The 14,596-nt window shown below is 40.5% G+C and overlaps 1 protein-coding gene across 3 annotated transcripts in view; it reads right to left on the reverse strand.

Moving 5' to 3' along the window:
• Positions 1 to 9,443, reverse strand: part of rapgef4a (Rap guanine nucleotide exchange factor 4a) — a 34,818-nt gene extending 25,375 nt beyond the window's left edge. Inside the window, exons 1-5 of one of the 3 annotated variants that reach the window (XM_071531905.1) lie at positions 9,370 to 9,437; positions 5,888 to 6,030; positions 5,647 to 5,735; positions 4,806 to 4,952; positions 1,141 to 1,149 (exon numbers count right to left, since the gene is read on the reverse strand). In XM_071531905.1, coding sequence (XP_071388006.1) covers positions 1,141 to 1,149; positions 4,806 to 4,952; positions 5,647 to 5,735; positions 5,888 to 6,030; positions 9,370 to 9,437 — 456 coding nt within the window. Of the gene's footprint in view, positions 1 to 1,140; positions 1,150 to 4,805; positions 4,953 to 5,646; positions 5,736 to 5,887; positions 6,031 to 9,369 lie in introns of all 3 variants that reach the window. The other 2 variants (XM_071531907.1, XM_071531906.1) reach the window with 2 other exon arrangements.
• Between the last annotated feature and the right edge of the window lie 5,153 nt (positions 9,444 to 14,596).

A 14,596-nucleotide genomic window follows, 5' to 3' on the forward strand; every position in this document is an offset into this window, starting at 1 on the left:
GAGCATCTTGTTTTCCTCCTTGTGAGGTCTATAACAAATTATCAATGAAGGAGGCTTTGGTTTTAAAATACAGAGAAATGTCTCACTCATGGACAGTACATCTGCATCAGCCTACTTCAAACAACAACAACAGTGTATGCCTATTGTGTACCCTTTCAGCACACAGGCAAAACATTTGTAAAACACACACACACACACACACACACACACACACACACGCACGCACACACACACACCTAAGTGCAAAATAATGACATGGGACCAAGAAAGCTAAGAGAAATCTAGTTTGTGCCAGTTGAATGATTTCACTTCAGCATGGTTCCTGTCTACTGGACACATTATTCTGCACTATAAAAAGTGTGTTGGTGTTTCTGTGTGAGAGAGTCCATGACTGACTGTGAGTTTACAGATGATGTAATATATCCCTTTAATCCTGTATCTTTCTATCTCATTGATCTAATTCCATCTAAATCAATCTAACTTAACTAATCTAAACACTGAAATAAATCCTCTGAGAACAGTTACGAAAAATCAGTCACTTAAGGGATTTAACAAGGGATAAAGAACCAAACATAAGATAATCTGCACGGCAGAGTTGCAATTTTCTTGAGTCCTGTTTTATTTTACAGGTTGGAGTGCACATTCCAAGCTTTTGATGATGTAATAACTCTGTGAGTGGAGATAAGGAAATAAAACAGAAATGTCTTGATACAATCTCCCTGCTCTTTCCGTGTGTATATCCGCTGTACACTGGGAGCGACTCATGGGATGTGGCTTGCTACTTGGATGTTGACCCCACTGAGGCTCGATGTTCCGACCCCCCCCCCCCCCCCCCCGCTCCTCCGCCCAACCCTCGGACCCCAGAGGGCACACTGTGTCTCTGCCACATCCTGTTCATCAGCTTTCTCTACTGCTGCCCACCAGGCTGCCTCCACGGATTGATGACACAGTGACGAGCCGTTCCCCCTGCCCACTCTCAGCTCACCACCCAGCAGATATGCCTCAAGCACAAACAAATGCACGTAAAACCACACGCAACCGTGAGCATCCATTATGCAGTGTTACTCAAACCATGCACGGTACATATGCATATAGGAGCTCCTGTGACGTGTAATGTATGACATCCAGTCCGCAGATAACAAAGCAAATCTGTCCACACCGCATGTGTAGGCCCAGGTCACTGTGAGAGAGCTGCCTTGTGATTCTAAAAACACAAATTACAGTTGTGTTGTTTCAATCACAGTGGCCGTCGGAAGCAGGAAACAAAGTGAAGAGAGAATTGATGATCAGGCCATCTAAGCATCTGCCGGTGTGCCTGTGTGTGCTGAGCATGGCTCATGCCTGCTCTGTTAAACAAACAAGCATTTCTCTTTCTCTTTCTCACTAACAGAAGCCAACATTTGTCATGCTTGAAAGCCATGATAAGTGGTTGTAGTGGTCAGTGGCATGAGAAAAAGAAATATTAAAATTGCATGCGTGAGCTGCAAGCATGGACCAGCGATATTTCAGTGACTTTGCCATGCATAGTTATGTGGAGAGGTTCTGTGTCACAAATGTTCAAACTAATGGGGAAAGAGTAGGCCTTTGGTAAACATGCATTAACTCTTTTAACGGCACAAAAACACGCACACACTCACATATACACATCCTCAAATTCACTGAACACATCCCTTAATGATTTTAGGCAAAAGAGAAAAGACCGGAGGAAATATGTATACTGAATAATTAACATGGCGGCTATAAATAAAAAATAATACCCATTGGTTCATTCAAGCGGTGTTGTGTTCACTCTGGCACCATTTTGTAGGAGTGCTTGGCCCCAGGCGTTCTGCAGGGACAGAGATCTGTGTGGGAGGAGGAGGAGGTGTGTGTGTGTGTGTGTGTGTGTGTGTGTGTGTGTGTGTGTGTGCGTGTGTTCCAGGGCCTCCTGCACCCTGAAGCGGGGCAGGAGGCTCCTTTCTCTCGGCAGACTCTGGTTCTCAACATCACTTCTATGCCGTCTCTCTCCCATATCAGCTGGCATCAGTCAGTGCAAGGATCTATTCCTCAATAAACAGTTAGCCCTGTTTGTCAGGGATGTAAGCGATATGAATACTGAGCTTAGCTTAAAGTGTGTAGCGCACCACCGAATGCACTTCAGCTTTAATACCGCCTGTGTGAAGCAGCTACACTTCATTTGCTTTAGGAATCAGGAACACACCCAAGGCAGTAGGAGGCAGTTTGTAGCCACTGGGAGCAGACTAGATTTGCAATGCAACACAGTGCAGCGTGATGTATTGTATTATATTCCAATACCAAGTACATCAGAACTGGCACAAAAAGTCTGAAGCTTGAAGTCACCAGTAATAGGATACTACAACAACAAGAATCTTTCTGCATTGCGGCAACAGTGACAGAAATAAATGGGCACCACTGACAGGCAGAATAATTCTGTGAAAATGTTGTAGGTACAACATATTGAGTTCCAATGTGAAATGTTGAGTGCCCAGTCCAATGCTAATCTGTCAACAAGCTGATTCTGTGAATTTTGACCTGATAGCCCTTCGGTCACAGCTTGTGTGACACAGCTAACACAGCACATCTAACAACAAAGGCATGATTGATGTTAATGCTGTAAATGGTTGTCGTGGCCATTGGCTGAAGAACAGCTGGAAATGCTGTGTGAAATAAACCCCAATGACAACAAATAAAGTGAACATTTCATTGTAGAATCTGTATATCAACCTGAACTGTATGAGTGATGAAGCTTAAGGGAAGAGGTCAAAAAGAAACTTGAGAGATGGGGAAACATATTGTGGTATCACCAATAATGGAAGAAGGGTGCTCCAACAAGTCTAATGAGTCTAATGTGTTTCATTAACCAAGAGTGCTGGGAACGATGACACAGGATCAAAAAATATTTTCCCCAATGCTGTTGTTAGAAACTTTGAACTGAATTCAAGCATTTAGTTTGCAATAAAAATATTAGATTGAACCAACATACAAAAAAAATGCTCCTGTATCAGTAATAATCTGTGGTATTTTGTTCCTTCATACCTGGGCTGTAGAAACACAACTGCAAACATGGCAAATATTTTCAAAAGAATCCACCTGATAATAATTGCTAAGCGGTTTGTGCTAAAACAAGCAGCTTAATTTGCAGCCACTTCACAGCGCATCATTACTAGGTCTTCTCTTTGATCCCTGTTCAAAAACAACTGGGGTCGGAAAGATCTGAAGGACAAGATGGAAAAAGCTGGAAGCCAGAAACAGAAGGCATAAAGATCAGCTGAGACGAACCTTTACTGAAGAGGTCACGGAGGTAAAAATGTGTAGTATTTCCACGTGGTCCAGACAGGGTAAAGTATCCAGTCACATTGTGGGCCACAGACACACCACCCCTTGGCTTTTAACAGCCCCTGTGCCCTCCGGTCCCAGAGGAAATGGACTCTCTTACTCAGGAAACCAACCCAGTGCAGAGGGAGAGCTGAGAGAGGAGAGGGGCCTCTGAACAGCGTGACACCTACCAGCCAACATGCAGTCTTCCTGCCTGGGGAGGCAAAGGGCTGAGTGGTGCTGCGGGAAGAGACATTGTGGCTGGGAGGAGGATGGGACCATCTCTCCTGCTGCTGACCCCCCACCCCCTCTATCCTCACACGCCTCCTTACTTTGTAAACAACACTGCTTCACTTTAGCATCTTGTCACATGCAATTTCTGCTCTACAGTCATCTCTTAAACCTATTTATAATATATTAAATTTGTTCGCACAGATACAACAAGATATGATGGGATTCTGTAGTTATATCATGTGATGCTATGAGGATAGTGGGTCTCAATATTATAATGGGTGAGTTCACTAAATCAGTGCATGGCATCAAGAGATCAGTAAACACGCACAGGGACAGAGTCTGTTTCTGTATGGCATTGTACTTCCATCTAGTGGTCAAAAGCTATACAGAAAAAAATCCCTGAGCCCCATTGAAACCAATATTAGGGTAAACACTTACACAGAAACTTGGGTTACAGTATGACAAGTAGACACCTCCCATGACAACTGTAGGAGGCTCAACAGTTAATCATCTACCAGTTTCAGCACTGATCCGACCTCCTCTTACCGACATTACACTTCATCACATTATGATGATTTTTTTATGATTTAAACCTCTTTACCCCATTTAGGGGCATGGGGCGTCCACCAAAGGCATCACATTATATGCCACCTATATTTTGGCTTACACTCAGCCCAGTTCGTCACAGTTTTCACATTCGCCGTATCATGTTCAGTAAGAACAGGCTAGAGAGCTGGCTGTTCCTCTGGCTCAAACCAGCCCCCTCAATAGGTCAGAAACCATATTTGTGCTAACAATTAGAGGTTAAATGGGCCGCTGTCCCTGCCGGCTTGAAGCAACCCACTCAGCTGTTCAGGATCTGCATTGGGTCTGCAATCAATCAACCTAACTATGTAAAAATGAGTCATATTTTTACCAGGATCTGTGGAGATGCAACATTTACTAAGATTCCTGTTTCAGATAGAGAATAGTATTGCATGCAGCCTGGTTTTCTTTTTATTATTAAGAAATTTGGAAGCTATATTTCAGTGGCTCCACTGAAAATGCCTCTCAGTACAAAAGAAACTAAGCAAAACAGACACAAAAAAATTAGCAAAAGACAAAGATGACATATTTATTGAGTGACCTTTTAAAATGTCCTGATGCAGGCACTTACCTAGAGCTAATCTCTGAGCTGTGTCACGACTTGCTGTGTAGCCAGAGAATTCCTGTAGGCTGATACAAGTAGAGCCAGTAGAGTAGATAGTGGTACTCACCTCCCACAGAGACCGAAACTCCCTCTGTTCAATGCGTAGGAGCTCACTGAATTCCCGCGTGACAATGGTGGCATGCCGGGGGGTGTTATCCAGGATCGACTCTCCAAACGCCGTCCCGATCCCCAGTGTGCATATAGTGACAGCATCCTGGAGGAGACACAGACAGGGTGCTCTACATGGATGGTTCATTCATATCATAAGCAAAGGATGAAATAGCAAGGTGGACAAGGATGCTATGCTATGCTAATGAAATGTACTTATTCTCCTAAAAAAAGGCTTTTGGTGAGAGGCTCTTGAAGCGCTGTGCTCTGCACTGATCAGATCACTCTCAAAGGTGGGAGGCAATCTAGCTCCTTGGAGCACTTGTGTTAGATAGATGGATACACTCCAATCTCCAGAAGAATCACTCCAATCAGCACCCAGGCAGGCTGACTAAGGCACACAGGGCCGTGGTAATGAAATATTTTCAATGTTGTTCCCCCAGCGTTAAAGAAAAATGCTCTTCACAGCCCACACTTTAAACGAACTTGAGGTCAGCTGAGAATTAACATTTGCATATGTGCTGAATTTAATTTCATTTGGGAAGAATTTGGGAAGAAATCATTAAAGTTTATGAAGCAAGATAATATCTGACTATCTGAGTAAATTCAGTAAATTAGTGCACCAAAATATCAGTTATTAAAAAATGTGAGCACACCTGAGAGATCTATCAACAAATCAATGTGATATGCTAATAGACTAGTAAGGAGAGACATTTCCATCTGCAAATTCAATTTGCTTTATTATCTTTCAGTTACTTCTGGCATATCATATCATGCTGGGGAAATTACATCAGTATTACCTGATAATTTGCTGTCACTGAAACTTTAACATCCAGTGAACCAGAAAGGACAGCGTACCAGCTGGTGCCGATGTCTCCTTGGCGATACACTGAAGAAGCAGTTGGAAAAACAACAAAAAAAAGTGAGTTCAACACCTTTTGAGGGAAAAAAATAATAATAATTCTTATCACTTCTTTATTCACTCTGATGAACTGCTTTGTCTCCAGATACATGACAGTGAGAGCTTGTGGTTTGACTTACAGGTGATGCCTTTCTCCAAGCATTCATAGAATCCGCAGAGGCAGATCTGCTGCAGCAAACTGGGGTGGAACCTCTCAAAGGCCTTCACATTTTTCAGACGTGCCAGGATTATGTCAACATCCTCCCCAGAGCGCTCTGCTGGTCTGGAAAACAGACAATGTACAGGTAGCTGACAAAATAAATGTACATGAAACATCTAAATAGGGTGCTGGGCCGCCATCGACCAGGACAGCCTCGCTGCACCTTGGCCTGGATTCTAAAAACATCTGGAGCTCGACAGGAGGGACGTGACACCAATCCGTCCCTGAGAAATGCTGTCCTATGGTCTTGTGTTAAAACTCTGTGTGAAAAATATTCTCCCAGGTGTCGCTCCACAATCTCCTTTAGTCTTCATTTGGGTTGAGATGACTGAAACAGTTTTTGTTCATGCTCAACATGCTATTCAGTGACTATTTGTTTCCTCCTACGGATGGGGACACTGTCATCTTGGAATACGCATGAGGATAGAAATGCTTCAAGTTTAGTATGAAGGTGATCTGTATTTACTGTTGTTTATTACCTTGACCTCTAATAGTTGGATTGACCTAAAGCATGGCAGAAAATTGGACCTTCACTCTGCTTTCACTGTGTTTTGTGTATTTAATCCTGTGTTTTCTGTATGCAGCTGTCCCACATTTAAATCCAGAGCGTCTGTATGTGGGTGTTGGATGTAGCAGAATCTATCTATCCATCCTTCAAAAATGAAACCAAACAGTTGCACAGTATCAATAATTCAAAATGGAAAACAAACACTTGTTACGCCATAGCAACAATTCCTGGGCTTAAAGCTGCTTTGAATAATATTTAGTGGATATTAAATACTTGATACAGTATTAACTGTGCTGTCATATTATAGTAAATATGTTTCCACTGAGCCACAGATTGCAAGTGAATAACTCTTCAACAAATATTCCCCGGCTCCGTTTCAACTCCCAGTACTCATTACTGTATCTCTCCTACGAACTTCCTCAATGAATTGTAAAATCATGCCTGCAGCCACGTCTGTGAGAGCCTCTGGTTACTTACTGTGTATGTTTTTCTCATAGCTTTTTTTTTTTTTTTTTTTTGGAAGCAGAGGGAGAAGTCTACCCTCCAGTATTTCACTGTGCACTGTGTACTTTATCACACACAGTGCACAGGGAGGACAACTAGGCACAAGAGAGAAATGTGTGAGCAAGGGCCCGCAGTTTGAAATCCATTGGAAAACCAACCAAGCCGACAACCTTTCAAAAAGTGCTGCTTCTGAGTCTGAGTCAGAACAAGTCTTCTTGCATTTGGAGATAAAGCAACTTGTACACTACAAACAATCATCCTGACAACCTGACAACTGCCTCTAATTTGCAATCTACTGACAAAGTGTAAGTGAGACTTTGAAGTTTGTGAGATGTCATATTTCTGCAAACTCCTCAGCGATGTAGACTGAGATGATGAAAACTCTGAACCAATTAAATTATAAGTGACATCTATGCTATTTGTATTCACTCAATCAACTATCTTTTGTATTTCACATTGTAAAAAAAAGCCAAATAAAGTACAGTATGAAATATTGCCAACTATTAGCTCAGAAACATGATACAGTCACCCGAGTTGCATTTAAGTGTCAAATTAACAACAGAATGGTTGAGGTGAATCATGCTGTTTGCCAGCAAATGGTTAGTCATACAAAAACCATTTGATTTGAGCTACACAGGTGGCTTCTGTAACTAACAAAAGGACGTTACTGTGTAAACACATCTGCCACACTGCGTCACATAGCTGTTTATAGCTGATGGACTTTGGACCTTTCTTTAGGATGCGCCCCTCTTTCTCTCTCTCCTCCTCTCATCCATCTAAGAGGCTGACTTGCATTTTTACTTCAAAATCAGAAAGTGAATAAAATTATGAGTCATGCGAAATGATGATGCAGTTTTTTCTTGTCGTTATGCCAGTTTGTTTTTAAGGTGCTTGATGGTTTGATACCTTGTTTGATACCTCTTGTGGTTACGTATCAGTCCATGTTCCACACTAATAATTTAGAGCAGAATTTAGTCTACAGCTAAATTCTAATTCAGACAGACTGAGATCCAATGAGGTTGAAAAGCACCTGAAAATAGTATAGTTTACGATGACAGTAGCATTGTTTATTAAGCATTATAATGACATACTAGCAATAACTACTGTTTTTAATATAATCTTGATTTGTCCAGTAAACTTCTGGCACATTGGAATATATTGTAGATACCATGCACAAAAAGTGCTGTGGATATTTACCAGTTCTGCTGATATGAATGAAAATACCTTAAAATTACCTGTACCTTATCCCTATAGTCACTCTATCATATAAAATCCAAAGAGATACAGAAAAAAAATAAACACCTGTAACTGTGCAAATACTTCTGGAGCACACTGTATTTTATAACAGATTGTACATTTAAGTTTAGATGAAAGACAAACAAGAGGAGTTATGTAGCTCTTATTCTGTTTGTTGCAGATATGTAATGCCAGGAGGCAATTTATATTTTGTTGTTATGGCCAAATGGAAAATGCATGAATAGATCCTGTCCGCCCCTGCCTCCTCTGCCCTACAAGTAATATTTCACTTTGCACCACCATGCCTCCTGGGCCTGAGCTGGAACAATCTGCTGCCACAACCTGGATAAGCTGACACTTCTTTCTCGCTCCTGTTCCGCAATTTGCCAGCTTTTCATTCAAATTGAACGTGTGATTTCTTATATAAGATTTTAGTCATTCTACAATATCCTTCATCCTTATATTGTGCATGTAACTGTTGCATGCAAAGCAGACTATTGACTTGAATGATTTCAATGAAGAACCTTGAAGTGAGCCTGGAAGATTACATTGTAATATTAAAATCTAGCATGCTGACACAGCTGGCAGATAAATGTTCAAGAAAAATGCACTTTTAGTGACAAACAGGCCTAGAAGTTACTGATAAACTTTTCATTAAAGCATGAAACGCCTGTCTATGAGGAGAAGTAGCCTTTGTTAGCTAACTTGCAAGATTATTGTCCTTGGCATGTTCCAATATTTTACTGACCATCAATTTGCCTTAAGCTACTGTTGTGTAAATAATCAGCATAACGGTTTGAACCCTGTAGACTCAGCCAACAGCAGGGTGATGCCGGTCAAACATACAGCCTGAAGGCAAGCTTAATGAAACCATATGCTAGTATGGGTGTAAAGCTAAAATAGACATGGCGCTTCCAAGACCGTCCTAAATTTCAGACCTGATGCATAAAGTCCTGATTGCGTTGGAACATTAAAACAACTGGTGGCGATATGCTGTAGTCTACTTAGTATTTTGATGCAGCCTGAAAAAACACAATGCACCGAAACGCACGCTGCTTCAGGCGGAAAATCGCATTATTCTGATATTCGTCGCGGGTGTGTTAAGCCTACAGTGAGTTCGTGTTGGCAGTGACGCGATATAAATTTAGGATTACCTCTTATCAAGACAAATGATCCACTCGGCAGACTCAGACGAATGCGAAGAAGTGTGCGCTGCGACCATGTTGGGAGAAATCCCCGAGCCGAGCCGAGCCGAGCCGCGGTCCTGATGCTGCGGAAGGCTGGACGAGCAGCAGCTGGTGTCTCTGCTCCTCCACTCCTTATCCACTGTTCATTAAGGTGACCTCTCTCACATCGTGCGTGGCTCTCACCTGCCCAGGAGCATCGGGGACTCTGCCCCAGGAAATACAGCAGCAGGTTCACTCAAACAAACTGCACTTGGGGATGTGAAAACATGTTATCTAATAGACAACTACAGGTTGTTTTGAGAGGATGCGTGACTGATGATGATCACAGTATTGATGCGCATGGATGTGGCAACACGTTGTGTTGTCATGATGTGGCCACCAGAGATGTGGCGGGGGGTAAACGATATAAATTTAGAAGAAGAATACATAACGCAAAGTAGTATCAAACTGTTGATATAATGTTACGCATTCTTTTAAGGGGGCATAAATTAATGCTTCTCTGGAAATATAAAACAATTTGTTTATATTGATGGTTATTTATGATGCTCACTGACTGGAGGTCATGGTTTGCCTGCCTTTTTATGGTTGGTGGCAATGAGTTGTGCTGACTTGTGTGATGTTAGCACATTTGTTTCTCTTTGAGGCATGACATAAAATAGCAGTATTTACAGGCAGTTTTCACCTAGTGTTACTATTATTGATGACAAGAGGTTAACACCTATGAATGGATGAATTATTGAGCTTAAATATAGGGTACTAATGGAACCATTCACTGCTCTAAGGAAATTTCTTTACAACAAGAAGAGCTCAAAGTTAAAACCATTAAGGACACATGGCATCAAGCAGAATAGCAGTAATGACAGTGACATATAAAACATAATTTGTATGAAAAGATACCAGAAACAATCTTTAAAGTGTGTAATATACATATATACACATACACATATGTACACTTAAAGAAATGATGAATTGTTATAATGTGTTCTTCCAACCTTAGCTGTATAGTCTGAGCTTTGTTGCAGCAACCTTGTAATCCTTGCAGAATCATTGCAGACAAAAACCTATAATTTTTTCACTGACGCATTTTCTTTTTTTAATGAAACGTTGGAATTCCATATAAGCTGCTGAGTGCAATAATAAGGTGAACTGGGGATTCACATGGGTGATTAGATAGCAACTGACTCCCAAAGCAAAGCAACACATAATATTATTATCCCAATCTAAATCAAGGTACGACTTCTGCATATTCAGCAAATGCTAATGTTCAAACTGACTACTACAACACAGTTTCAACATAAAACTGAGGCCGTATCTCAAGGCTGAGATGCAGATGGTGTGTGACTGTGTACATTGCCCATGGAGCAAATGGCAGCTGCAGGAGGAGGACGTGCCACACACAGCATGATTAAAGTGGCCAGTCAGCACATAGGGCGTTCTCTACTGCAGGATATTAGCATGCTGTCTGGAAAGGGCGACAGGCAGGCATAGGTGTGACCTTATGTGTCTAGATTCACATTACATGATTGCTCATCAGGAACAGGCAGGGAATCAAGCAAACGACACACACAGTATGTATTAGTCCATATTCTTAGTTGAACGGCTGATTGTATAAAAAGTTGACCCTGAAACCCAGCTGCAAAACTTCCCCTGTGTTCTAGAGTAGGAACATTTCCATTATAGCCCAGAGAAAATGATGTTTTGTAATAAGAGGGCACATATAGTAAAGGGACTTTTGTTCTCTTTCAGTTACCTTGGCAACAAACTGCTACAAAGATAGAAGTAATGTAGACTGGTGCTTTCATTAGGTAGTGCAGCTCCACAATGCCTCCTGTGTTAACAAAATTGTCAAAGCAACTGTTTATATGCCAATGACTTTTTTCTTTTCAGTCATTTCAAGACTGGAGAACTAGTTTGTTTTTGAGTTCCAGGGCGAAACTAAACTTACCCAAATTGTGCCTTAGCTATAAAAAAAAAAAAATCCAGCCTAATTTACATCATGTAAGTCTACATAATTTCTTGTCCGGAATAAGATGTAAAAAAGTAAATCAAAGTAAGATTAAGCAGCTTTTTGAAGGCTTGACTGCTTGAATAAATGAAGCAAGTTATGGATATAATGGAAGTCAAAGTGCAATCGACATTATACAAATTAAAAATGTTTTGTCTTATTTGCTAAAATTATGAAGCATGACACACACATGAAAGTTTGCATGGTATCCATACATTAGATGGTTTAAGTAACATTTATTTTCCATTGAATCTACAAGTTGTCATTGTTCTTGATCTCTTTACATTTTCTGAGGACCAATATTTACTGTACATTTATCTGTCAGAAGATGGCAGCAGTTCCTCTGTAAAAGGCTAGTGGTCATGCAAATTACAGTCAATGCTGATTCAACTCCCATCCAAACTGGAAAATTTAAAAATGACATGTATAAAAGCATCTTAAACACACTCAGCGCAGACTTCTAAACTCATAAATTGTAGGCTACTCTGAGGTTGACTTGCCTTGGTGTGTGTTCTGCACTGTGTATTAATGGTAACAACAGCGTCAGTCTGGTATTGAAATGCGAAGGGTTTTCTTTGGCATGAGCAGAATTCGCACATGCCACCATATGGTCGCTCCCTCTTGCTGAGATCGAGATGGTAAGGATGCAAGGACTTATGAGCTCAGGCTGGGGCATGCACAACACACAACACACATTCCACTAACACCGCATACCACCGGCTCACAGCAGCAACAGACCAACCCATAACAAAGCATGTAACCGTCAATGTGCACTACAGTACCTTGCTACTACTACTACTTTATTATTATTTTGTATTAGCTATCAATTCTCCACTGATTTGCGACTTAATTCTCTCAGAGGTAACCATGAATATCTGAATTTTCTTTAAAATATCAGATGAAAACATAGTTGACAAGATAATTGAGATTTTTATCCATTGCATCCAGGCCAACAATCCTGCATCCTGAAGAGGCTAGTCTTGGAATTCATAACTAACCAGCATCTGAACCAAAGTACCAGTATTTAAAGATCACGGACATTCGAGCAAGAAGGAAAAACACAGATGTAATCGACTATTTCGTGCTATTAGTTCTGCCTGGCTGGATTGGGTTTTAGACATTCTCTAACAGGTTCCATTGGCTGTGCTGGCCAGATATCTTCCCCTGCTCCTGTTTCCATTTGATTTAAGCATACTTGTCTTGTTCATTAGATGTTGTTTGAAGGGTTGCCATGGAGACCATTGGTTTGACTACGGCGTGCCATGTTGCCCCTGGGAGAAAGCCCTCTGACTGTGTATATATGGCTTTCGAGACCCACAGTTGCTAGGAGATAATCCAGCAAGCCTGAAATGGTAAACACACACACATGCAGCCCTCATGTGCACACACAGCATAATTTCAGATGCTGGCGAGTGTTTGGGAAGATGTTTGTTGCTGTTGGTATGTAGAACTCCTCTGAACCAACCCACGCAATTATGAAAAGGTTCAGGGTCAAACTCCTATCCAACTGAATAGATTTGTTTCTTCTTGTCAAACGAAAAAAATTAAGATGGTGTAATATTTGTCTAATTGGAGACATCAGTCCTATTTAAAAAGAGTGAAGTATTGTTTGAGCCAAAGGAAATACATTTTTAACAGTTTAGTGTCTCCATAACTGACATCAACAAGATTTTTCACTCCTGTCTGAGCCTACATCCCGGTGGCGGCCAAATGTCAGTGGATAAACAAATTAACACAAAACACCATAAAAAAAAGACGATGTACAGTATGTGAGTGGTTTGAGACACTATATAAAAGCCCACACATCAGATAACCACGTCTCAGATGGAATGTGAGAGGAGATAACTCCCAAGGAAATGCCTGAGGATCGGAACATCTCCAGAAAAGTCTCCCTGAATGTTGTAAAACATTGTTTTACAGCTTTGATAAGCTTGACTCAACTAGTCTAAAATATATCACCATTTTCCACAGTGTACTTTGAAGACACTAAGTCTAAGACTGGAGGATAAAACATACTGCTCTCTGAAAGAAAAGCAAAAACTTGTTTGGTGTTGATAAGTGTTCAATATTTAATGTTTTGTACAATTAAATATGTAGATGGGATTACACTTTAGGCAACTGAAAAAATAGTAATGCTCACAACAAACTGATGGCCTGCTAAATAGATCACCATCTGTTCAAGCCTCTTGCTGCCAAGTCTGCTTCATATTTTATCAATAATTGCTACCCTCTTCTCATTTTGTTACATAACTCTCCTCTTATTTAGTTGCATACATGGTTACTAAAGACTGTATATTCAAAAGTTATGTGGAAATAAAGATTCTATCAAATACAAGACACTCTACACTCTTAAAATGAGTGAAATAAAAATGTGAAAAGAATATCAAACAGTGCCATGAAGGCTTTTAGAAACATAACCTGATAAATATATTGAAATGTTGTTAACAATTGGATTCAAATGCAAATATAGAAGCTTGTGAAATTCAGTAGATATCTGTAAAACTGTAGATCAAATCATATTTTGATTTGATTTGGCCTCTGTTTTCCAAGCTTAGTTTGATTGGATGATATTTTTGAAATCTAGGTTCTCAGCCACCAAGGAAATGTGACTAAATACTCATTCAGTATGTCTTTGATCTCTCTGATCTGGAGGAAATCAGCAAATCTATATGTTTTGAATCAAACAAGAGGTCATACAGGCTACAGTAGTAGATGTCAATTTTGCAAAATGATTATAAACTGCCTTATTTTTGCTCCCTGAGGAGGGGACCTGTTTCCAAATGTGCATGGTAAGTACATTTCTATTTGAGTACTCTGAAAATAAAGTACAGAATGTGTTGAGAGCATATATTTTTATAAAGCTATATATCCATGAACCCATTGAGGAATATCACTTGTATTGCCAATGTTCTGTGAAAACACTTCAATAGATCATTTCAGCATAAGGTTTACTGTGTTTAGCAGTATCTTTGGTGGTAATGTTCTGTTTCAGTCTGTGCTAAGTATTTTTACTATACCTTTCTTCTTTATTTATTTATCATTTATCATTATTTTCTTCTTTATTACTCACATTCAGGGTGGTATGGTGGCTCCGTGGTTGGTACTGTCGACTCACAGCAAGAAGAACCTAGGTTCAATCCCCAGCTCTTTCTGGATGAAGTTTGCATGTTCTCATGGGTTTCCTCCTCT

This window comes from Centroberyx affinis, unplaced genomic scaffold (assembly GCF_046629955.1).
Source record: "Centroberyx affinis isolate AG114_WGS23_722 - 3 ecotype Tasmania unplaced genomic scaffold, CSIRO-AGI_Caff_v1 ptg002149l_1, whole genome shotgun sequence".
NCBI lineage: Eukaryota > Metazoa > Chordata > Actinopteri > Beryciformes > Berycidae > Centroberyx > Centroberyx affinis.